General features: G+C 58.3%; 1 protein-coding gene across 4 annotated transcripts; it reads right to left on the reverse strand.

Moving 5' to 3' along the window:
- Window positions 1-3,396: 3,396 nt before the first annotated feature.
- On the reverse strand, window positions 3,397-25,450 carry MCM2 (minichromosome maintenance complex component 2). 4 transcript variants are annotated; one of them, XM_059940535.1, is made up of 18 exons: window positions 25,191-25,450; window positions 24,626-24,718; window positions 21,694-22,481; window positions 20,840-21,072; window positions 17,123-17,298; window positions 16,788-17,048; window positions 15,550-15,769; window positions 15,224-15,431; window positions 13,517-13,651; window positions 13,027-13,218; window positions 9,077-9,170; window positions 8,047-8,297; window positions 7,801-7,927; window positions 7,180-7,292; window positions 6,179-6,424; window positions 4,860-5,042; window positions 4,580-4,735; window positions 3,397-4,245 (listed from the first exon to the last, which is right to left on the reverse strand). In XM_059940535.1, the coding sequence occupies exons 3-18, from the start codon at window positions 21,697-21,699 to the stop codon at window positions 4,135-4,137; spliced, it is 2,712 nt and encodes a 903-aa protein (XP_059796518.1). In that variant the 5' UTR covers window positions 21,700-22,481; window positions 24,626-24,718; window positions 25,191-25,450; the 3' UTR covers window positions 3,397-4,134. The 4 variants fall into 4 exon arrangements, with proteins under 4 accessions (XP_059796518.1, XP_059796515.1, XP_059796514.1 ...); XM_059940532.1 differs by having other exon boundaries at window positions 25,099-25,450; XM_059940531.1 differs by having other exon boundaries at window positions 24,626-25,450.
- Between the last annotated feature and the right edge of the window lie 11 nt (window positions 25,451-25,461).

Consider the following 25,461-nt stretch of genomic DNA (forward strand, 5'->3'; position numbering starts at 1 on the left):
TGGAAAACAGTGTGGTGGTTCCTCCACAGCGAAACACAGGGCTGCCACATGACCCAGCAATTCCACTCCTGGGGACATACCCAAGAGAAGAGAGAACACATGTCCACACAGAAAGTTGTTACAGGGATGTTCACAGCAGCGTCATTCACAACAGTCAAATGCTCATCAACTGATGAGTGGATAAATGAAATGTGACGTATCCCTAAAATGGAATGTTACTCGGTAATAAAAAGAAGCGAAGCACTGACGTATGCTACAACAGGGATGAACCTTAGAAACATTATGCTAAGAAGCCCGTTGCAAAACACCGTATATTGTATGATTCCATGTGTATGAAATGTCCAGAACAGGCAAATCTACAGAGACAGAAAGTACATTTTGTGGTTTTCTAGGGCTGTGGTAGGGGTGGGGGAAGAGGAAGGAAGGAGAGTGAACATTAATGGCTATGGGTTTGGCGGGGAGATAATAAAAATGTCCCAAAACTGATTTTGATGATGTGCTAAAACCACTGAGCCGTACACTTTAAATCATGTTATTTAACCATATCTCAATAAACCTGTTACTTAAAATAACACGAGTCCACAAGCATACATTTTATAGTCTTTATAACGCACACACAGCAGTACGTAGTATCAGTATACTTAAAATTTTTACCTGTATGATATCACACCTTCTGGTATCTTATTTTTTCAGTCACAGTTATCTTTCAGATTAATCCATTAATAAACTTATTGTATGAATGAAAACTTTTAATTGTTCAATCCTAAAATATACCGAAGGAAAAGCCTTCCCTCGATCCCGTACACTTTGCCAGCTGCCCCATCTCACTGCTCCCCTTCAGAACCAGACTTCTCAAGAGTTTCTATGCGCACAATTTCCGCTTCCTTACCTGCTCCCACCCCCTTTATTCTACTCACGCTGCACTGACACTGCTGGTCAAGATCACTGTCAACCTCCGTGTTACCACAAAAACCGGATTTCAACTTAAGAGGCACATTTACAACTATTTCCAGCAACTCTAAACTGGGACGTTTTACAGCTGACGGCATCCAGCCTTTCTAAATGTTAGCATTTTTGCCTTAGTAGCATATAAAATAATGGTGATTCTTCTAACAGGTGGCATCTGACATTGGATGAAACACGGCACGGGGGACAGACCTGTCGTCTCACCTGACCCTGAAGCTGTCTGGGTCCCAGTTGACCTCAACCTTCTTGAAGGGTTCCCTCTCGTGGCTTCAAGAACAATCCCTCCTCTAGTTTTCCCCAGCATCTGCCCGTTCCTAAGTGTCCTTTGCTGGTTCACACAACGGGCACTCAAGCTTCCAGTGGCGATCACTTCTCTCTGCTCTCTGCAGGGTGATTACACCCAGCCTCACGGGGACACCTGTCGGACCACTACAGCTTGTGCCTAAACCTCCACTCAGCAGCCCAGACTCAAACCTGCCCGCGAAGTTCCCATTTCTCCTGGGACGTCAAACGCATTTCCAGCCAACTCGTCTACGTGAAGCTCCCAGTTTTCCCCTGACCTCAGCCTATCTCTCCGGCCAGAAGCCTGGTCAGCATCCGTGGCTTCTTCTTTTCTCCCAGTACCACCTCTTATTCATGAGATGCAAAATACACCTAAAATAGGTCCACTGTCCCCGTACCCTGGTCCAGACCACCGCCATCTCTAGGCTACACCCCAGGCTCCCATTCAGCCCCTCCATTACTCTCTCTCTCCACTCAGTTCCCTGTGGCCGGATAGGACCTCCCTGTAAAACACGTGGGACCAGCTTCGTCTCCTGCTTACAAGCCTCAGGGCCATGTACTGCAGTCAGACTCAGAGCCTTACTGGGCCTGTGTGATACTGTGATAGAATAAGAAATATATATTCTGGTCTTCATCCCAGCTCCTGGCCAGAGCTCCAAAAATACCTTTGTAATTTCCTAAGTGATGAGAGACACTGATAGAAGCATCTTTTGTTGTAAGATCTGGGCTCCAGAAACAGCTCTGGAGTAATCTAGGTGAAAAGAGAGTCTTTGTTATTCTTAACAAGACCCTTTTGACCACTCTGGTTTGTTAGGAGGTGAATTTTGGAAAGCCCTTAAGGACAGGGCCTAGTTGCCAGGGGAACCAACCAGGTGATCAGAGGGTTGGAACTTGCCCCAGGCCCTGACCTCTTGGGAGGGGAGAGGGGCTAGAGGAGGAGCTAATCTAATCACCAATGCTGATGATCTGACCAATACGCCATAATGAAGCCTCCACAAAAATCTGAACTGAAGGGGTTCAGAGAACTTCCAGGCTGGTGACAAGGACACATCCACACCGCGATGGTGATGCACCCCACTCTCCATGGGGACCGAAGCGCCTGTGCCCGGGACTCTTCATCTGGTTGTTCATCCACATCCTGTAATATAGCCTTTGTAATAAATTGGTTAATGGAAATAAACTCGCCCTGGGTTTGGGAAGCCGTTACAGCAAGTTACCAAACCCGAGAGGGGGCGTGGGAGTCTCTGATTTGCAGCCCAGCCGGACAGAGGCGCGGGTGAGCTGTGGCTGGTGTCTGAGCCGAACCTGTGGGGTCTGCTCGGACTCGTGCAGTTGGCGTCGGAGCTGACGCCCAGTCTGTGACCGCAGACAACCGGACGATCGGTTGGCGTGGAAGTGCACACATCGGGTGTTGCGTACGCGCAGGAAAAGCTTTCCTTTCAGCCTGCAAGCCCAGCCTGCCTGCTCTGCTTCAGCCACACCCACTCCCCCTTGTGAGGAGCCCCTTTTAGAGGGTTGCCTCCCCACTAACGCAGGCCCACGGCACCGATCCTTCCTCCCGGCTCTTCCTCACCTGCTGACGGGAGTCGATCTGCCCCATCCCGGCAGAGACCACGTCTGACTTGCTCCTCAGGCCTGGCAGCCGCACGGCAGGCTCTCCAGGATTTGGGGGAGCAGGTGAGTGAGGCATCAGACATACTGTGTCATCAGACGTCCGCAGAGCTTTCACCCGAGTCCTCATCTTGAAAGGTTCCAGAAGGGAAAACCTGGACAAGAGGGACGATCCAACGCAAGGAGACACTTGTGCTCCGTCTCAGGTACGCAGCAGGAGGACCCATAGGCGTGCAGCGCCCCGGGGGAGCTGTCAGAGCGCGGCAGTGCTAGGGTGGGCAGGGCTGCTCCCTCGGCAGTCTGGTCACCTCCAGCCCCCCTGGGTGTACAAGCCTGTCCCGAGGTCCCCTGGTCCCACGGAGCCCACACAGGCAGCAACTGCCAACCGAATTCCCCCGGAAGACCGGAGCGCACCAACAAAGCCGCTCTCCTAGCCTGATTCTGGCCTGCAGGAAACCACAGGCAAAGAGGGAAGGGCCTTCAAGGCAAGTCCAGGAGAGCCTGGGTTCCAATATGAAAACGGAATTGAGACCAGTGTTTAGGTTTACTCCATTTTATTAAAAACTAAAACAACAGAAACAAGAACTCAGAGTACAAATGAGAGAATGAGGAAAGGGCCAGGTAGGAGAACAGATCACACAGCAATGGTGAGGGGGTGGCCCGGCTCCAACGACCCTCACCATCTGACCCCGAACCCACTTCTCCCACTGGCGGAGGCCAAGGCCGCAGGGCCGTCAGAGGACGCATGGCTGTGCCGACAGGTTAGGGTCCCACCTGCGCAGGACCCACACGCTGCGTCTACTCACGGGAGCCTAGAGAAGGCTGCAGGACACAATTCAGGAAAACACTGCCAATACTGACAACTTGCTCTTCAACCACAGGCAGCAAAAGCAGCAGGACATGGAACTCACGCCAAGAGGCCAACAGTTCTGGTAACACCCTTACGTGCTCAGTCCCCTAGAGCAGCCCCCAGGGGTCCCAAACACAATCAACTTCAATCCCCAGAAGGAGGTCAGGCGAACCTCCTGCCAAGCGGTGGGCGGCTGTCAGAGGGCTGAAAACGCGGCTCTGGGAGGTCAAGTGCCCCGAGATGAGAGCAGAGGAAGCGAGTCAAGGAAATAAACACCCCGGACACGGGGTGGAGCCACATGGCACCGCTGCGAGCCCGGCCCCACAACTTGGAGCCCCGCGCGGTTTGGTTTTGGGTCCCTGCAGCAGAGGGAAATCAGGACCAGGTCTGACCTTCCACCAGGACCACAGAGCTGCCGCAGGGGCTCAGAACTGCTGAAGGATCACCTTGCGCTTCAGGTCGTGGGTGAACTTGTTCATCCTGAAGAGCTCACTGTCATAAAAGGCAGACAGGTTGTGGATGTTGATCTGACGAGCCTGAAAAGAGGGGACGTCCAGTGAGCCGTGCGGACGCGTGGGCAGGTCCCGAGCCCGAGGCCCCAGCACGCGTTCAGGGCCGGACCAGGGGAGGCAGGCAGGCGGGGCCTCTGTCCCCATCAGAGGGAAGAGCGAACCGCTGTGAGGCCGAGGAAGGGTCTGCAGCTGGACACGGGGCTCGAAATTTCAGCCCGGACAACGGCCGTGAGCTTGGACAAGCTGCATGGTTGCCCCGGCCCGGCACGTCAGCAGGACGGGTGACAGTAATGGGACAACAGTGGGACACGTGTGTTGTGACGGCCCGGGCAAACCCCGCCCCTGGCCATGCCCATACCTTGTCCACCAAGTCCTTCTCGGGCACCTCGATCGTGTCCTGCTGGGCCCCGAAGCGGTTGCGCTGATACGTCACCTGCTCGGCCACCAGCTGCTTCAGGATGAAGAGCAGCAGCTCGTTGTTGTCACGGCGGAACGACAGGTAGCGGGCAAAAGTCTACGGCGAGAGCGGAGGTGACCCTCCTGCCAGGCCCCCCCAGGCCAGCTGCTCCTGGCATCAGAGGCAGGGCGGACTCCCGCGGCCCAGGCCCCACCCCCCATGGCCCAGGCTCCGCCCCCACCTTCCGCATGCTGCGCATGACGCTGAACTTCTGCGTGTCCACGAAGCTCTCGAGCATCACGCGGATGGCCATGTTGACGTCATCCTCCATCACGTAGTCGCGCAGGTGGATGCGCGCGTGGGCCTCAGCCATGCGGATCATGGACTCGATGTGACGCACCGTGATGGGGATGCTGCCCGTGGCCTGGAGGGAGGGCCGCGTCAGGTCTCCCCGCGACACAGCCAGCACGTGGCGGAGGGGCAGAGCTGGCGCCGCCGGGAGGCCCAGGTGACCCCCCTGCAGGGCGGCGCCCACGCTTCCACGGGTTCCCAAAGCGCGAAGGCTCACGGCTGCCACCGCCAGCCCAGCACGTGTGCCCCTGCCAGCTCCCGGGCAGCCGGAGTCTACACGCCTGTGGGCGGCTGTATTTGTTACTGTCAGGTACCAGGGACCGCATGACGCAGTCCAGCATCACGGAGAAAACAAAGCTGTGTCTCTGTGAAGCCCAAGCTAATGCTCTGAAAAGACCTGATCAAGTGAAAAGGTGTCAGGAGGGAAGGAAAGGGAAGGAGGAGTGGCTGTCTTGATTAGGTAGGTGAGAGGAAGCAACCTGCAAGAATTCTGCTGTCCACCTGCTTGCAAGCTGCCTTTAAATTCTCTCCCCACCACGAGTGAACGAAAACTAGCTCAGGCGCACGCTCATTTGGGTGAGATTTTTGCCAAGTCAATGGAACTAAATCAATGGTCCAAAAACAAAGACCTCAGCTGTAACCTCAAACAGACAAATGCATGTACGTCTAAGTTCCGTCTAAAGAAAACAGTTAAGGTGAGTACGTATCACGTCTTTCAGGTCTTCCTGCTGCTCCAGTGCTCCTGGAGCCACTGAGCACACAGGTAAGGCTCCGCCGTGCGCCCCCCTGCCCACCCCCCGCCTGCCCCCCCACCAGCCCTCACCGTGAGATTCCTGGAGCCGCTGAGCACACAGGAAAGGCTGCGCCATGCACCCCACCCCCCGCCCTCACCGCGGATTCCTGGAGCCACTGAGCACACAGGCAAGGCTCCGCCGTGCGCCCCCCTGCCCCCCACTGCCTGCCCCCCCACCAGCCCTCACCGTGGATTCCTGGAGCCGCTGACCACACAGGCAAGGCTCCGCCGTGCGCCCCCCTCACCTGCCCCCCCCCGCCCTCACCGTGGATTCCTGGAGCCGCTGAGCACACAGGCAAGGCTCCGCCGTGCACCCCCCCGCCCCCCCCCCCCGGCCCTCAACGTGGATTCCTGGAGCCGCTGAGCACAGAGGCAAGGCTCTGCCATGCGCCCCCCGGCACCCCCCCGGCCCTCACCATGGATTCCTTCCTCAGGTCACTGTACATCTTGGCCACCTTGTCCTGGTCCATCTGGTTGAGCTTCGGGTGGACCTTCTCCTTGGCGTAGATGATGTACTTCTTTAGGACCTCCTGCGGCAGGGGCTCCACGCCATACGTGTTGGGCATGGGGGGCTCCGGGGCGCCCCCCGGGCCCCCATCCTCCTTGTTGCTGGGGTGGTGTCTGATGTGGCTGCCGACCACGAAACGGGCCAGCATTTCATCCTGAGACAAGACGGAGAGGACAAGAGCGGGCTGAGTGGCGCCCGGCTTGGAGCAGGTCAGCTCACTGAAGACGCTCTGGAGTGACACGTGTTCCCCGCCCGCTATGGGCCGGGAGCTCCGGGGGCGCACCACCCCCCCCCCCCCCGCCAGTGAGGACAGAGGAGACAGACAGAGTTCACACTACAGGAAGAAGAGAAGCACGTGGTGGGATGGAGGCCCGAGGACAGCCTCCAGCTGAGGTCACCAGAGCCCCAGTCACGACATCTGGGAGCAGAGAACAGCGCGCGAGTGAAGCCCGAGAAGGCGAGGGGGTGCGGATGAGAGCAAGGGGAGGGGGAGAGACCTCTTGGGGACGGTGGACTCCCTGCTAGTGAGACGGGATGGGAGGCCGAGAGCAGGTCTGTAAGGAGAGGCAGGTCCGCCCGTGCCCCCAAAGACGGCTGGCCTCTGACGGCGGAAGCCGGGGGCCCAGCACCAAGGCTGCAGTGCGTCGGGCCAGAGGAGGGAAGCTGGGACGGGGTTCATAGCAGCGAGAAGTGAGGAGACTCGGGAGCTGGTGGCAGAGAGTGGACGATGCTGGGTGGGTGGCCGGGGAGGGGTTGGCGAAGGAGAGAAATCAAGGAACTCTGGACTGAGAACAAGTGGAAAACACACGGTCCACGTAGCAGCCCTTCCCTGAGCCCGGCGAGCCACAGCCCTGGGCCGACGCGAGGTCCCCACACTCGCTGCGCACACCCAGGGCGTGGGCTGCGTACCTGGACTGGGTCCACTGTGTCCCTCACCACACACAGCACGTCGAAGCGGGAAATGATGGGCTCCGTGAGGTCCACGTTTTCCGAAAAGGTGAGCGAGGGGTCATAGCGGCCACCTGCATCACAAAGGCAGCTCCCCATCAGGGCTCCCGCTCCCCGGGGCCCCTCTTCTCCTTGACCGTACAAGGTTCTTCCCAACCCGCGTGGCTTCAGCGACGGGAGGGGAATCAGTGGTGGAGGGACGCAGGGCCTGCTCCAGGCACCCCAGACAAGCCCGCATGGGGCCTCTCCCCACGCTGCCCCAAACAGCCCGAGGCCGCTCAGCCGCCTCCCGCGAGGAGAACCCCGGGACAAGACGGCAAGGGCGCCTGGGCTCTCTAACCACTTGCTGGCTGAGACCAACGGCCAGTCCCACCCTATTCAAGCGCTAGGCGCTCCTCCTGCCTCCTGAGAGCACGGCTCAGCGAGAGCCCGGGGTCTCCAGTCCTTGCACTCCACCCCCAGCAAGAAACGCAGGACAGAGGAGCACTTTCTGCTGCTCGGTTCCTTCTGCAGACTCAGCGGCGGGGGGCCCAGCGCAGGGCCCCCGGGTCTGCTCTCCCTCTGGCCGGCGCACCCACGCACCTATGGGGTTGGCGGCAGCAATGACGGTGCAGCGGGCCTGCAGGGAGGTGACGATGCCGGCCTTGGAGATGGAGATGCTCTGCTGCTCCATGGCCTCGTGGATGCTGGTCCTGTCCTGGTCGTTCATCTGCACGGCGGGCAAACGCGGCACTCTTGCCCGACCGCGGCCTCTCACACGAGGCCCCCGCGCTCCGCTCCCCACCGAGGGCTCAGCCCACACGTCACCCCTGCGGGCCGGGGACCCACCTTGTCAAATTCATCGATGAGACACACTCCTCGGTCCGCCAGGACCAGGGCCCCAGCCTCCAAGGTCCACTCCCTGCTGACGGGGTGCCGCTGGACGTACGCCGTGAGGCCCACGGCCGAGGCCCCCTGGCCGGTGGTGAAGATGGCTCTGCTGGACACCTTCTCGATGTACTTGAGGAACTGAGACTTGGCCGTGCCGGGATCTCCACACAGGAGCACGTTGATGTCACCTCGCACCTTGTGCTTGCCGCCTGGGGGCAGGAACAGGGCAGAGGGGGCTCAGGATAGATCTGGATTACCTCCGATTTCCCAGCCTGCTTACTGCAAACAACAAAGCAATGTTCTTTCTAGAAAGGTATGTAATGCCCAGGACCAGCCATCCCACTCTGAGCACAGAACCCAGAAACACGGTGCACAAGGAGGTGCTTATGAAGATGCTGTCTGTAACGTAAACACTGGAGGCCGTGCACGTGCTCTCCAGGCAGGAGGACAGCTGAATACAGCACCATGTGGACCAGGACACGGTAACGTCAGAGGATGAGCTCATTCTCTGTGCGCCCACAGAAAACGATGCCAAAGCCATGCTGACAGCGGGCAGCTGCGTATGTCACGGACAGTCCCCCACACACAGACAGGGAGCGCTACACTTGTAAGGAGAAACGTGCCAAAGTGACGGAGTGCCGTGTTTTCCGTATCAGCACACGTGTAATCTATCTGAACAGCCACACAAAGTTCTGCCCATGTCCCCCAGACACCAACCAGGTGACCTGCAGGGAGGGACCACGATGAGACAGGGAGGTCAACGGGGGCTTCGGCCCCTCTGAGACCTCTAATGACTCAAGAAAAGGATGTAATACAAACACACATTCGGGTATTACTTCTACAGTTAAATCTGTGCACAGTGGCATGGCCATGGGTTGCGCTCTCCCTGTGATGATGAGCTGCCCGTGGACGTGTCCTTCTCCCCGGACACCGGGAACCGCTCCCACCGAGCCCCCTGCAGAGAAGGTGGCCCCCCTGCCCCGCTCACCAGGGTTTTTGGGCTCCCCTCCAAACAGAGCCAGCGCCAGGCCTCGCTTGATGTCTTCGTGCCCATAGATGGAAGGAGCAATGCTGGCGAAGATCTGGGAGGGGAGGGGCGATGGGAACGGTCACCACGTGCTCCGGCCTGGAGCGCCCACGCACAGCTGCAACTCCCCCGACCCCGCATCGAGACCCACCCCCCATCCCACCCCCAACTCCGGGCCTTGTACTTGGTTGGCTCTTCCCGAGTCACCGAACCTGAGAGCTGACCAGGACCCCGGCCTGACCCCCTTCACTTCGTCCTGTTGCAGGACCGCCCCAAGGTCGCACGCAGACCAGGAGCAGGAGACGAGACCCAGGCCCATATGGGCGGGGGTGGGCTCTGACAGCATGGACGCAGAAGACCCCGCGCAGGCTCGGCGGCCTGCCTGAGCCTGTGTCCTCGAATGGAAAGGAGATGACACTACCCAGTTCATGGGGGCTGTGAGCACTACAGGAGGCGTCTACACAAGCCTGGCTCCCGCAGGACTGCAGGTACCGAGCTTAGAACACGGGGCCAGGGTGGCCGGGAGGTGGGTCCACCAGGAGGTGAGGTGAGGGGTGTGTGTGTGTGTGTGTGTGTGTGTGTGTTGCAACTACTGAAGCTTAGAGCCTGTGCTCCGCAACAAGAGAAGTCACCACAATGAGAAGCCCATGCACCACAGCGAAGAGTAGCCCCCGCTCGCCGCAACTAGAGAAAGCCTGCAAGCAGCAACGAAGACCCGATGCTGCCAAAAATTAAAAAACTAAATAAATTAAAACAAAAGATGAGAGACAGTCAACGAATCAGCGTGTAGACCTTACTCGGACACTGACTACAAGAAACTTCTCAAAAAGAAAGGCCACCAGGGAACCGTGGACCCAACTGAACATCAACCCGAAAGAACTGCCAGGTATTTCTCAAGCGTGACAGTGGTAGTGGGGTCAGTTTAGTAAAACGAGAGCCTTGAGAGACACACTGACGTCGGTGCAGGTGCAAGGGCAGGCCCGAATTGGTGTCAGAAGAACAGGGGAGGAGCTGCACGGAGGGGCCCAGGCCCGCCATGGCCTCGGGGATGGGAGGGGTCGGCAAAGGACACGCAGGGCTGCCGCACCACGCCACGCTCGCGTCTCACAACTTCTGTGGTGGCTTTTAAAACGTGGGCCAGGTCTTGAGCTGGGTCCCCTGGAACTCACGATAACCCGACACTCAGAGGTGCCTCCCACACGTGGGAAACGCATGGGGGGGCAGAGGCGGCCCCTGGAAGCAGGGATGGAGGCCGGACGGCCTGGCGGGACCCCGGCTCTGCCACTTGTTAGCCGCGTGACGTGGGCGTCTTAGTAAACCAGGCTCCCACCGCCCACGTCTCAGGTTACTCATCAGTAACAAGACACACACAACCCTCTGCAGATGGCTCGGTGCCCAGCGGATACTCAGCGCTCCGTACACGTTAACGATCCCCTTACTAAGCCCCCACCTCTGTTGGGAGAGACGATCGCTCTGGACCTGATGCCAGGACTGGCCAGCCTGGGCCTCTCCACCCAGACCGTTTATCCGTGCTGTTTGGGCACCAGGCACCTCGCAGGAGGAGGTAATGTCTCTCTCTGGGACCAAGGGCAGCAGCCCGCTTCCTGCCTGCTGTGCCCGCAGGCTCCCCGTGCCGTCCCTGCCGGCCTGAAGGGCACGGGAGCGGCCACAGCAGTGCCACACTGCTCGGTGCACCCGTGCTGACCCGGCTACCTTAAGTGATAGGGCAACTCAGTGCCTGGTAAGAGGGGTGAACCCAAACCCAGACCTGCCAGGGGACGACAGCCACTTCCCAAGGATTACTCCATTTCCCGCCACGACCTCCACATCACACAGGAGGAAACAGACCAGCTGCTGCTGAGGACGGCCAGGGCCCGACCCCAGGCTCCTAACACCCCTAAGTCTCAGGTGCACTGCCCGCCGCCCGCAGACAGCCCAGCACCCACCAGCACAGCCACAGAGAGCACAGGACTCGTCTCACGCGGGCCCCAAAGCTGTGCTCATCCTCGCACTGGTCCTTCCCAGCGCCCCAGCTGTAACAACCCGTAACAGCGACAGCTGGCCGCGGAGACCCACGCCTGCTCGCTTACCTACTTAACCTTGAGAACAGCTCTGCGCGTGGGTACGACCCCCGTCTCTGCTCACAGCTCAAGTGATCACACTGAGCACGACGCCAAAACTCAACCCTAAGTCTGGCTTCAGGTTGCGGGCGTCTCCCGTCAGTTCTTCAAAATCTCAGTGTCAGGCACAACACACACCTCTCGAATGCTTCACCCCATCAGCACCCACGAAGTACAACGCCCACGGCGGCAAGCTGGGTGGAAGCCGCAGTGATTCAGGCGGGAGAGACCACAGCAGTGGGCGGCCGGCAGACAGGAGGGAACCCATCTGAGGGCGGCGGCCACCCAGCACGTCACTTGCTGCTAAAGACACAGACCACCCGATTGGAATATCAAAACCTGGGCGCCCACGTTTTTATGTGAAATCTCCCTATTCCTAAGGAATAATAACTCATTCAAACATCTGGAAAAACAAAAACAACACAGAGCCACGTACCAGTTGGAGAAAACCCGTCGGCAGGCTGGATGGGGCCCAGCAGCCACCACACCAGCCTGCAAACCTCCGGCTCCAACCGTTCCGACGAGCCGCATCATTTCTGGATCTTCCCTGTCACCCGTCAACTCGTCTCCGGAGTTGCGGAGGGTGCACAGGGGAGTCACGGCAGAGGGCAGGCGGGCGCTAGGAAGTGCTCTAGAAGCACAAGGACCCCCGCACCCGCACACATCAGGTGTGTGTGCAGACAAGCTGACACGTGCCTGGGACTCAGAGTCCGCCGCCCTCAGAAACCGGCCCAAATGCTCCCTCGAGATTCTGAAAACATGCCCGCCACGCTAGCACTGGTTTCCCTCGGCGGGGGCAGGGGCGGGTTACCAGGGCCGTAGTCAAGGACAAGCCCCATGAGGGCGACAACCGGGTCTCACTTCCCACCGAGAAGCCTGAACAACGCGGCCCTGGAGGGTCCCCCAGGACCCAGCACGTTGGCAGAACGGCAGCGCCTGTCCTCCTGGGGCTGGGGACACCCGCCTTCCCCGTGGGCCCCCAATCTCGGCAGACTAATAAAGGTGGCCGACGGGGGTGCAAGGACCTGAGCTGGGGGGCAGCAGAGCAGCCAGGGAGAGAGCTGGGCGGTCCTACACCAACAAGAAGACAGGAAGTGGGGAGGTGAGGGGAGAGGGACGCCGAGGGGGCGGGGGGAGGACCATGAGCCTGAGGGGCCACCCGGCGACCCAGGAGCCCGAAGGCCGTGCGGCAGAACTTCCAGCAACAGGAACTTAATGTCCTACAGCTGAGCTTGGAACAACCCGGGCTTGATCTGTGCGGGTCCACTTACACGTGGACTTTCAACAGAGTCGGGGTGGGCGCCCCTCACCCCTGCACTGTCCAGGGGTCGCCTGTATTTGTAATCCTGCAACGAAAACCCCCGTCTCCCCAACCTCAGCAAAAAGCCTACAGTTAAAGGGAAAAGCAAACCCCCGTGCTAGGGTAGCGCTGTTCCTGGAGAAACGACTGGGAGCAGGGGGTCTGATGCCAGGGGACGCCCTACCAGACAAGCTTTTCCTACTGCCCCCCGCACCCTGGTTTCCCTTCCAGCCCGAGCCTGGCACAACCTGAGGAACCCTGACCTCACCCCTGTCCTCGCGGGCAGGACACAGGCTCAGGGAGGCTGCGGACGCTCTTCCCCTGGAGCACAGCCCCCGCCAAGGCAAGCGGACTGAGCAGACACAGGGAATCCAACGAAGGGACCAGCTTCCAAGACCCGGGCGCCAAGACGGAGGCTGCAGGGCGGGCCAGACGGCGAGCCCCGGGCACCCCGACTCTGCAGCAGCCCTGCCCGCTCGCCTTCCACCTGCCTTCTCCCCAATCTGCTGGTCCTTGGAGAGGCTGGTGATCATCTTCACGTCCTCGTCAGTCAGCTCGCCCACGGCCACCTTGTTGTCCTTCTTGGCCACGTGGTTGGCCAGGATGACAGTGGCGAAGACGGGAAAGCCGTTGGCGGTGTTGAGGGCCCCATCGTAGTTGTTGTGGTAGATGCCGGTCAGCTCCTGGGGGGACCGAGTGGTCAGGAGGGCCACCCCGGGGCCAGAAGCACGGGCCGGGCCCGCCTCCTCGCTGGCTTCACCCGACCCCTCCTCCGGGTCCCCGGGCCACCGACGGGAGAGCAGTGACTCAGCACAACCGCAGCACGCAGCTCCCGAACCCAGCACCCAGCTGGCCGTCCACCCCAAGGAGAAGCTCAGTGCTAGAGACGGGAGAGCTGACCTCGACCCACTCCCCGGGCTACCGCCACCCGTCTCCCGCCACAGCGCTCACACCACCTTCCTCGGCCCCCCGGCCACTCACTATCTCGTCTCCCGGCTTGCAGCTGTCCACCAGGTCCGCGAGGAGGATGGCATCCTTGGAGCGCGGCAGCCGGCCGGCCGCCACTTTGCCAGGACTCTCCTGAATTCGGATGCGCTGGTAGTTCTGGTAGATAGTCTGTGTGGGACAAACAGATGGTCAAAGGGTCCCGTCCCTAGCCGGCGAAGCCTGGGCTGTTGTCCAAGCACCGATTCTTTGTCACCTGAACTGGACCGGTGCCCTGGGGCAAGGAGGGCAGCGTTATTATTCCCACCACTGACTAGGATATGCAGAACCAAAGATGGCAGGGGGGCGAGCCACTGTGACCAGTGCCACAGTGCACGGTCCCCGCTCCTGCCACCGCCCCCCCCCCCGGACGCCTCCCTCCTGCCAGAAGCCAGACCCCTGCGACAGGCCCTACAGCTGAGCCCAGTGCACGGGGACACTGGAGGCAGGCTCCTCTGTGGCCCTGGCGAGGCCTCCCCCGCTCCGTGCCTGCCCCACAGAATGGGGGTACGAACGCTACAGCCACAGCCACACAGGGAGGAGGAGGTCACGTCACACGTGAAAAGCCCTCAAACCAACGCCCACGAAATGAGTTACACCAAATGTGGGCTTATGGTCAAGGTCACAAGGCAGCACCGTGCATGCCATCTAACATCCACCATCTCACCTACTGTCTAGAAAAGAGCCACAGGAAAAGGTGGTTGTAAGCACACGCTCTGCATCAAAATGCTTGCGTTCTAATCCTTTGGGCCACTTCCCGGCTGGGTGACCTCAGCCTGTTACTTCAGTGGCCAAATAGGACCAATAACAGCACCTGCCTTACGAGGCGTGATGAAGACACGCCCACCGCTTGGCAGCTACCAAGTGCTCCAGAAACGTCAGCGTAATTATCATTCCACTACTAGTTGCTGTTCCAGGTGCCCTGCAAGCAGAGCCTGCAACTCTGCTCTCGTGCAAGAAGCTTCTCAAGAAACGTCTGTGAAGGGGGAACCTGTAAAGGGGAGGGGGACCAGCTAGATGGGGGGGGCGGGGGGACTCTGGGTAAAGGCACGGGCTCAGCTGGAGCCCAGCCCTGCAGCTGTCGCTCCCCAAGGCAAGGCGCACTTGAACTTTGAAACAGGTCAGTCTTTGCCTGCGGGCTGCCAGGCTTTTCCTGGCAAGGCGGCTCCAGTTGGGGCGCTTCTCAGAATCGTAGCGCAGTGAGGGGTTAGCCCATCACTCGCGGCAGCAAAGCAGTAGAGGGGGGTCTGGGCTCTACCGCAGGGATCGTGATGACCCCGCCACACTTTACACTGGGAGTGGTTCACGTTCAAAGGCGGTGTTATGTGCCCGAGGTCTTAAGGCCCAGAGCCTTCCAGCAGGGCCTCCCGAAGACGGCACGGCAGTGTCTCAGACAGTTACAACTCAGGGGTCCCCAGCGCAAGGCCAGAGAGGCAGGTACCAGGGAGTCTGGACTGGAAAGCAGGTGCCCTGCTGAGGGGCAGCCAGGGGAGACGTGGGCCCAGTTTCACCAGATCTTCCCGCTAAAAAAAAAAGAAGCCATGAACGTTGATGCTTTCAATGAAAGAGTCTGATTTGTACATACTGGCTTGAATTCTTGAGAACACCATGCGGGCTGACCACACGGGCCTGCCTGCCCCAGGGCGTGGCCAACACGCACTTGCACCTTGGCTCCCGCGGCTGCGGTACCAGCCTCGCGCTCACCTCCTCCATGTTGACCTCGAAGGGGCCGGCTGACTGGCACTCAGGGCAGGAGCCCGGCTTCACCTCCTGGTTCTGGGACTGGCAGAAAGGCCCCAGCACGAAGCCACACTTGTTGCAGTTGTACTTGACCATGCTGAGCTGCGGCAGGACGCCCGTGCAGCTGGTCACCACGCCGCTGGTGCGTATCAGCTGGTTCAGGTGCAGCTGCCTGCGGAGACGAGGCGCCGTCAGAGCCCAGAGGGCGGGGGCCGGACCCACGGGACGGGCTTTCTCTGGCCGCGGCCACCCGCCACCCCCCACGGGTGCCCGAGCCCCCGCCGGCTCACCTGAGCGAGCGCAGCTCCTCCACCAGGGGCAGGTGGGAGATGCGCACGTGGACGCGGCTGGCGATGCGGTCGTACTTGGGGTACATGGCCAGCACCACCTCCAGGGCAGCCTCGCCGAAGATCTGCAGCAGCTCCGCCGGCGCCTCGGGCAGGAAGTAGGCCAGGACGTGCTCCCTGGCGGCCAGGTCCTCGTAGTTCACCACCAGGCTCTCGCGGTTCTCTGAGGTGGGCAGGGTGGGAAGAGAGGCTGGGCGCGGAGCAAGCTGGGGCAGGCCCGTCTCACTGCGAGCGGGGCAGGCCAGCCCGCCGAGCCCTTGACTCGGAGCTGGAGGGCCAGCCTCGCTTCCAAGTCCGCTCAGCGTTAGCGACGGGACCCAGAGAAGGGACGGATCCTAGGTCTCAAGCTCTGAACCTATGGAATGGGACCTAAGTCCCTGGGGGGGGGATAGAGTGGAGTAACACACGGGGTCCGCCTGCCGCAAAACTCAGAGTGCCTACAAGGCCAGGAGGAAACCCGCGAAGAAACGTGTCAGATATGACACAAAAGGGAGGGGAGGGGACGGTGGGGGACCAGGAGCCACATGCCTCCTCAAGTGCTGCTACACTCTGATCAAAGCAGTAATCCAGACTTTTACATAAAGTCTGTCCAATTGTAAGTCCATCAAAAACGACTTCTCGGGCTTCCCTGGTGGCGCAGTGGTTAAGAATCCGCCTGCCAATGCAGGGGCCACGGCTTCGAGCACTGGTCCGGGAAGATCCCACATGCCACGGAGCAACTAAGCCCGTGCACCACAACTACTGAGCCTGTGCTCTAGAGCCCACGAGCCACAACTACTGAGCCCGCGTGCCACAACTACTGAAGCCTGCGAGCCTAGAGCCCGTGCTCCGCAACAAGAGAAGCCACCACAATGAGCAGCCCTCGCACTGCAAAGAAGAGTAGCCCCACTTGCTGCAACTAGAGAAAGGCCGCGCGCAGCAACAAAGACCCGACACAGCCAAAAAAAAATTAATTAATTAAGTTAAAACAAAACAAAGCAAAAAAACGACTTCTGTGGTCCAGACGTAGTCCCTGGACACTGGGCTGGACCCTTGACACTTTGTCTGAAAGACGGGCACCCCTGGCTCAGGCCCTGGACAGCTCCAGGACAGACGCCCCACGTGTCCTGCACATCCGTCTGTCAAACCTGCTGCCACAAGGCCAGGGCGGGCGACCTCCCGCGGGCACGGGGCAGGCGCACCTTTGCACATGTCGCTGATGCGCTCCTTGAAGACGTTGTGGCCGCGGCCATCCACGTGGGTGCGCAGGAAGTTCTTGAAGCGGTGGTGGATCTCCAGCCGCGGGCCGGCCATGCTCACCCACTCGCGCACCGAGTGGCCCTTCAGGTCCTCCAGGTTCTCGATGCTCTCAATCATCTCCTCGTCCTCCTCACCGTCCTCCGTGGCCCGCTCCACCTGCCGCCGCTTCCGGCTGGGGCGATCCTCCTCCTCCTCGTCGCTGTCTGGGGGCCGGGGACGCGTTCAGGGCCGGCTCCCCACACCGCCTCCCCCTCCCCAGGGCTCCCCGAGAACGCACCGTACAGGAGCCCGCGGCGCATGCGGCCCAGGCCCCGGCCGGCCTCCCGCTCTCGCTGCCGCATGACCCGCTCGGCCGCCGCCCTCTGGCTGGCGGTCAGCTCCTCCACATCCTCGTCGTCCGGGGCCAGCCCCTCGGGCTCGTAGACATCTATTTCCGGGATGGGGCGGTAGTCCCTGCGAGGCCCCCAAATGGACCCTGTTAGCACCCAGACCCCAAAACAAAACCCCACCAGGAACTGGGCTCCCGAGGGCTCTGGAGCCCCGGCCAGGGCACCTGGAGAGGCTCCGAAAGGCTCCCCCATGGATCCCACACGGAAAAGGACACCGTCTTCAAAAGGACGGACCTTCTGACACCTGCTGCAACACGGGCAAACTCTGAGGACACTGTGCTCAGTGAGACAAGCCAGTCACAAGACAGAAATCCTGTGTGACTGGGTTTGGGGAAGAAAGTCCTGGAGAAGGTGGTGATGGTCGTACGACAACGTGAGTGACGTGACGCCACTGAACTCACAAAGATGGCCGAGACGGGAATCTTGTATCATGTGCATTTTTCCACAGTAAAAAAGGGGAGCTCTGAGCACCAGCAGGAAAGAGGAATCGGAGGACCCACAAAACCTTCAGCTGGAAGGGCCTTCAGAGAGCCAACGCAGCTCCCCATGGGCAGGAACCCTCCTGCACTCGTTTCTGGCAGCCCCGCCTCGAACCCCGGACCCCAGGAGGCCCACACACATCAGTCCAACCAGCCTCTCCCAAACACATCCGTGGCTCGGTCCTCCCAGCCACAGCGAGACCTTCCACGTGACCGCCTGTCGGATATTTGAAGGACTGATGCCTCAACAAGGACCCCCACCAAGGCAAACATAGCTCCCCTCCCCGCAATTTGGGGAAGCACACATCACCCTCCAGCAGAAAGATGAGGAAACCGAGGACAGGGGGCGGGGTAGGGGTGATGGGATTTCTGCCAAAGGTCACTCAACAGAGCTGGGTGTCAAGGTAAGTCCAATAGCAGGTGGCCAGCTGCTTCCAATACCACACTGGCCCCATGACGGTCCTCTTGAATTCTCCCTTTCTCAGGGGACGTGGTGATTTGGGGAACAACTTTTTTTTTTTTTTTTTTTTTGGCAATAGACTCTGTCAAAGAACACTCTCAGATAATCCCGCACTACTGACGCCAGAAACAGAACCCAGAGCCAGGTATGTTTCTGGACTGATCGCTTCCAAATTCTTAAGTGTTCTCAAGGAAAAGGTTATCTGTCTGACTCGTTAAGAATTTCAAGTCATGGGCTTCCCTGGTGGCGCAGTGGTTAAGAATCTGCCTGCCAATGCAGGGGACACGGGTTCAAGCCCTGGTCTGGGAAGATCCCACATGCCACGGAGCAAACTAAGCCCATGCACCACAACTACTGAGCCCGCGTGTCACAACTACTGACGCCGCATGTCACAACTACGGAGCCCACGCACCTAGAGCCCGTGCTCCGCAACAAGAGAAGCCACCGCAATGAGACGCCCGCACACCGCAACAAAGAGTAGCCCCTGCTTGCCGCAACTAGAGTAAGCCTGCACGCAGCAACGAAGACCCAACACAGCCAAAAATAAATAAATAAAAATAAATTAAAAAAAAAAAAGAATTTCAAGTCATGTGAGATGCCCTCAGTGAAATTCTAATTGGTCAATTTAAAAGAATTTGATAAATTAGACTTCAGCAAAATTTTAAAACTGTACACCTCAAAACCCACCATTTAAAAAAAATTAAAACGACAAGCCACAGACTGAGGAGAAAATATTTGCAAATCACATGTCTGACAAAAGCCTTGCATCCAGAATGAGTTTTTAAAAACTCTTACAACTCAATGATAAAAAGTCAGGGAAACAAATTATTGATAAAAAACGGGCAAAGAATCTAAAGACAAATTTTCCAAAGATACTCAAATGGCCAACAAGCACACGAAGAGCTGCTCAACATCACTAGTCATCAGAGAAAAGCAAATCAGAACCACAGTGAGATACCACCTCACGCCCATCAGGGTGCCTATTGTCAAAAACCAGAAAATAACAGGTGTTGGTGAGAATGTGGAGAACTCTAGCGACATACGCCACTTATGGGAATGTAAAATGGTGCAGCTGCTTTGGAGAAGTTTGGCAGTTCCTCAAAAAATTAACATAGAGTTATCACATGACCCAAAAATTCCATTCCTAAGAACTGGAATTCCATTCCAAGAGAACTTAAAAATACATTCACATAAAAAATTCCTAGCAGCACTGTCTATAATTGCTAAAAAATGCAAAGCACCCAAATGTCTACCAACTGATGAACAGGTAAACAAAATGCAGTCTGTCCATACAATGGAATACTACTCAGCCATGAAAAGGAATGATGTGCTGACGTGTGCTCCAACGAGGATGGACCCTGAAAACCACAGTAAGCCAAACAAGCCTGCACACAAGGACACATGTATTACAGACTCCACTTGTACGAAATAGCCAGCACTAGCAAATCCAAAGAAACAGAAAGTAGATTATTGGCTACCTACGGGTGGGGAAGGAAATGGGGATTAACTATAAACAGGCACAAGGGATCTTACTGGGATGATGGAAAAAACTGGATTGTGGTGATGGGTGCACAACCCAGGAAATTTACCAAAACGCATTAAATTGTATTCTTATAAGAGACAAATCTTATGTTATAAAAATTATAGCTCGGTAAGGTGGTTTTTTAAACAAACCATAAAACCAAAATCTAACTGGGCCCATCTAGTCCTCAGATACCTCTATCCAGGCGTCCTTGCAAGGGAAGGGCAGAAGAAGCAGAGGGGGTGGATGGAGGTGGGGGGCCGGGGAGGGGTGTCCTGCCTGCACAACCTCACAGAGCACAGCAGGGAAGCTGCTCAGGGCTGATCTGTCCAGACTCCTCATCCATCCAGAGTCTGTCTGGCCTGTGCTGCACACCCGGGCTCATGACCTGGAGTGATGGAGCTTAAAGCGAGGATCCAAACGGTCCAGAGTGCCCTGGATGCTCCCACAGGGCTCTCCCTGGGGACTGGGGGGTGGCCTGAACAGCACTCTCACACACACCGGGTCTGAAGCCCCCGCGTCAGAGTAAAGAGAGCCCCAAAGCAGAATCTCCACGAGGCTCCCGGGCATTCAGATAATTCTCGTGCTAATGTATAGGCCAAATCCTGGTTGGTAACACAGGGTGAGAGACACCCGGGGAATCTACCCTTGCTCGCTCACAGAGCTTTACTCCACCATCGTAGCAGTAAGCCTCCACAACCTTTACTACTTTTGTACATTTATCCATAAGTGTGAACACAAGGTCTGCTACAGACAAGGCACAATAACTGTTCGCTGAATTAAATCTAAATCTTGATTAATCAGCCCCCCCCCCACAGTTTCTCTGAAGTTACAGAGAAACTCTTGGCTGCCTGCTTCCTGTCCTTCCCAGTTGGGGTCCCTGACGTGGCCCCGGATTAGAGACGCCCTGCGTCCCGTGGGGGGCACATCTCATGGAGCTGGGGCTTACCAAGGCCTTCGGGTCTACTCTAACGTAGACACAGCAAGTTACACGGACATATGCTGTGGCTCCAAGAACCTGTCTCCCCCCAGACCCTGGACCAAGATGTGCTCAAAGGCAAGCAGGCTCCGATTTATCTGCTTCCCCGGGACACACAACAGCCCCCCAGCAGAGCTGTTGAGAGCAGGGCCTTGAACGCTGTACCTCTCCATGCCAACTCCGAAAAGCTCCTCTCCATCCTCCTCCTCCTCCTCCAGGGGCCCCTCTGTGCCGAGCAGCCCCTCCGACTCATCCTCAAAGGGAGGAAGGTCGCGGCCGGGGCTGGAGGTCAGGGCATCCGTGCGCCGGGAGCTCCGCCCAGGGCTGGAGGTGAGAGGATCGTTACTTCTCCGCCTCGGGGCCGGGCTGGACGCCACCGTGAAGGACTCGGACGATTCCTGCAAGAGGAGATGGATTGGAGGGGGTGAGGGCCGACTCAGCTTCCTGTACGGTGGCGCCCCCACCCATAGCGTCTCCCTCCTCACGGCTGACCCTGTCCTCCCACGATGCAAACCCCTCCCAGCCTGCACACTTTGCACCTGCTGTTCCCTCTGCCTGGAACGCTCCCTGAGCCTAAGGCTTCTCCACGCCCGGGCCGGCTCATTCCTCACACACTCCGTGACTCGCCCGACCCCGTTTTCTCCAGGACAACCCACTGCGGCTACCTGGTTAGCTGGTTTGCCTGTTTACCGCCTACTCCTCCCCCCAGCACGCGTTCCCGCCCTTCTGGGCCCCCGGTGCACCAGGAGCTGCCAGGGGAGACGGGACACGAGAGCGGCCACAACCTAAGGGGTCGGAGACCCAGGTTGGTGGAGGGGCAGGCAGCTGACGAGGCTGCGGACGAAAGCAGCACGATAAGGAGGGCCCGAGCGCGCGGACCAGGCCGGGGCCCCGGGCTGCCGGAGTGGGGCCCGCCGGCCTCGCAGACCCGCCCGACTGGAGCAGGGGAATCGGCTCCGCGCCCGCCCCCCCACCGTCCGCGCCCCGCACGGAAGACGCGCAGACTCCGCCGCGCTCACCGCCATCGCTACTCGGTGCTACTCGGTGCTCCTCTCCGCTCCGCCAGCAACAGCCAGTTTTCGCGCGAAAAGCGGCCCACGTGACCGCCCGTGGCCGGGAAGCGCCTGAGGGAGCACGACGTCATGACGTCGGCGTCCATTTTCGTCACGCCGGCGCTCGGGGGCGGGCCCGAGAGTGCGGCCCCGCCCACGCCGCCCGAGACCCCGCCCAGCCTGCGCTCTGTGCTGCGGGGCCAGCCGAGGTGCAGGAGCTGGTGCTGTGGCCGGCTGGGAGCGGTGAGGACCAGCCCCACCTGCCAGCTGCGTGACCGCGGTCACTCTGTGGCCGGTTCACAGACAAGGCAACTGAGGCTCAGAGCCTTGTTTTCTGACGTCTTCTTACTGTGTGATGTCAACTCCTCCAAAAGCTCAGGCTGCATCCTTCAAGCGCCGAAAGGCGGGGGATGGTAGGAGGCCAGCTGTGACGTTCTAGTGGGGGTTACCCTCCCGAGGGAGCCGAGACGCAGGGGGTGTTCCAGGTAGCAAGAGCCTCGTGCGCAGAGATGTGGAGAGCAGGGCACGGTGGGCATCCTCAAGCACTTTCCTAGTTCCAGTTAAAGCGCTTGTGATGTTCAGGAAGGGACAAGAATTGAGGCTGGAGAGCCCAGGTCACAAAAGATGACCAAGTCTTTATACTGAGCTGGCCTGAGGGCAGTGGAGAGCTACGTGGGTTTTAGGAGAATCCCTCAGGCTGCCAGGGGTGGACGTAGATTGAGGCAGGTTGGAAGCAGTTACAGTTGGTTCCAAATCTGCGGATTCAACCAACAGGGTGGTTAGAAAAAAAGTTTTTTAATTCCAGAAAGTTCCAAAAATCAAAGCTTGATTTTGCTGTAGGCCCGCTAACCATTTACACAGCATTTACACCTATTTGCATAGCATTTACATTGTATTAGGTATTGTAAGTAATCTAGAAATGGCAAACTATACAGGAGGATGTACCTAGGTTATGTGCAAATATTGCACCATTTTATATGAGACTTTAGCATCCTTGAATTTTGGTATCTGCAGGTAGCCTGAAACCAATCTCCCAAGGATACAGAGGGACGAGTGTGCTGTGATTCTTCGTCCAGGTAGAGGCAGCCTGGGCTAGGGCAGGCGAGCAGGGCAGCTCTTGCCCTGGCACTTTTGTGCGGTGAACAAGCATCTCGGGATGGGGCCCTGGGTAGGGGCGGGAGCGATGATGAGGAGGGGAAATATCCAAGACGTATTCAGGAGATGGAGTCTCTCGGTCCTGGGGACTGGGGACAACAAAAGGGAGGCACCCAGGATGGCAGCAGGATTCTGGCTTGGGTGGGTGACAGCGCCACCTCTGAGATGGGGGCGCGGGAGGAAGACAGGGAAGGAATCCATCAGCTTAAAACAGCTGCCATGTTGTCTCAGTGTCCGTGGGCCTGGGCCTGGGCCTGGGCAGGGCTTGCTGGGTGCCTCTGCCTCATGGTCCTGCTGCTGAGCCAAGCACTTGTGTCTATTATTTAGGGAGCCCGGTTCTGCAGCAGCATCTCCTCCTGTCAGCCATGCCTCGGGAGGATCACCACCCTGAGCCTGGTGCAGGCCGAGGGATGGAACCTGAGAGTCAGATCTTTATCTACTGAACTACTATTCAGGGAAGCTCACTGCTGCCATGCTGTCTGGTGTGCAGGGGGCACCGCAGTGAGTCAGCACCCCTCTGCCCTGGAGGGAGGGGAGATAGATACCCTCATTACTCCACAAATGAAATCCCACTGAAACCTATGCGTGGGGCCCAAAACTCAGAGCACAAAATGCAGAATTGCGCATGGCGGTAGTGAGAGCAAACTCCCCCCTCCTCCCACGCCCGCTCCAAAGTATCTATACTGTCTCAAAAAAACAAAGATGGGGGGGGGGGTGTCATTTGGCTTAGTCACCGATTCTCCATTTCTTCTCCTTCCTGGCACAGGGTGGAAGGGAAGTTTCCTGCCTCTGGAGGTCAGAAGTGGCCTATGACTTGCTTTGCCGATTAAAGGTGTGCAGGGGGAATGCATGTAACTTCCCGGCAGAAACTCTTGAAGCTGTCCACTCAGGAAGACAGGCGCCTCATGGAGCTCAGCCTCTCTTGGCTGATACAGAAACTGCACGCCGACCAAGTTCCAGATAAACTGGGTCCCAGATGGTCACAAGACAGCGGCTTCCTCACCTTCCCCTTGTTCAGAACAGGAGCGAGGCAAAGACTGGGGCCCAGTCGCATTCCAGCCCAGCTGTGACACAAGTCTGGTGTCACGGGGTGTGTATCTTGGGGCTACTGTGATCAGTGGGTGCCTACGACGTGCACCAGGCCCTGAGTCAGCCTCTGCACGTTCAGGGAATGTGATAAGCGTGGCTCTGTCCTCACGACACTGACGTTCTAGTTGTGGGAGGCTGACGCTGAACTAGGAAGTGACTAAATGAATGTGAACCCGTTAGAGAGACTGTGCTGCTGTGTAAGCAGATGGGGCAGGTGGTTCCCGGAGAAAGAGAACCAGGAATGGCTTTCTTGACATGAGAGAAGCCATTTTTGGCTTGGTTGGGATGGAAGCCTGGCCACAGTGCTTACCCTTAAACAGGTCTCAGTAATTAATGATCTTAAAGGAACAAAAGAATGCAGAAACAAACTGTTATCAGGTAAGAGAAGTAACAGTGCTAGACAACGTATCAGTTGTAAAGATTCCCTGTTCTGATTCAATGGCAAAGATTAGCCTGAAGAGCTCAACCATCAGATCAACTGGACCCTAAGGGAGGATGATGGTGACCTTCTCTGAGCCTCATGACTTCAATTAACTAAAGCCTGGACTGCCCAAGCCCCTTGATGAATATGCATGTACCCTTAGCTTAAAACGTCCCCAATTTTGTTGTTCGGGGAAGCACGACTTTGGAAAAACTCCATGTTCTCCTTACTTACTGCAAGTGATCAGTTCTTCCTTCTCCTGCTCTTTGCCTTGGTTGTGTCTTTCCGCTCGACGTCCACCAACAGACGAACCCAGTTTTGGTAACGCTGGGAATGAAATAAAGGGGCTTTGTGTGACAGAGACTGGACAGCTACTTTGGCTAGGGTGTCAAGCAGGAGGGGGGTCATGTGACAGGAGCCAGGCCGGGGGGCGGGTGGGGACGACAGGTGCAGACCCACAGGCAGGAACAAGCTTGGTATAGCCAAGAAACAGAAACAGAGACCAGTGTGGCTTGAGCACCCAGTGAGGAGCGGGTGGGAGGGATATGTTGGGAGGGATAAGGACGCAGAAGCAGGAGGGGCCTGACATGGCGGAACCCGGGGGAGGGAAAAGAGAAGTGAACACAGCAGAGACGCAGGAGGTCAATCTGGGAAGGCTTCCCGGAGGAGGCTGCCTGTAGTTAGAGATGAGAGGAGGCCGATCAAACCCCAGTTCTGGGCTTTGTCATTTCCTGGTCCTGTCGCTTCGGTCAAGCACTTAACGTCTCAGCCTCAGGTTCTCCTGAAATGGACTAATTACAGCTGTTCTGAAGAGCTGCCGTGAGGCGGAGGGTGCGCAGCACTGCGTCGGCCACGGCCGCGAGGGCAGGTGCGCGGGGGACGCGCCGGTCCGGGCGGGGCTTGTCCCCCGGGTCCAGAGGTCTTCAGGCCGGCGGCGGAGGCTCCTCCCCGGACGCCCGGCTGCCGCCGGCGGGAGAAAGGTCGCGGGCGAGGGGTGGAGGGGGCGCGCAGGTCGCGGACAGCTGAGGACAAGGCCCCTTGCGGCCGAGAGGATCGTGCGCTCTTTAAGA

This window comes from Balaenoptera ricei, chromosome 11 (genome assembly GCF_028023285.1).
Source record: "Balaenoptera ricei isolate mBalRic1 chromosome 11, mBalRic1.hap2, whole genome shotgun sequence".
Lineage (NCBI taxonomy): Eukaryota > Metazoa > Chordata > Mammalia > Artiodactyla > Balaenopteridae > Balaenoptera > Balaenoptera ricei.

Bases quoted from the DNA above. Each gene is read 5' to 3' on its own strand.
- MCM2 (XM_059940535.1), bottom strand. The intron at 6,425-7,179 runs GTACGCAGCCCA...GTCTTGTCTCAG, and splicing joins ACACAGTGGACCCAGTCCAG to GATGAAATGCTGGCCCGTTT. The intron at 4,246-4,579 runs GTATGGGCATGG...CCCTCTTTTCAG, and splicing joins AGAAGGACTTGGTGGACAAG to GCTCGTCAGATCAACATCCA.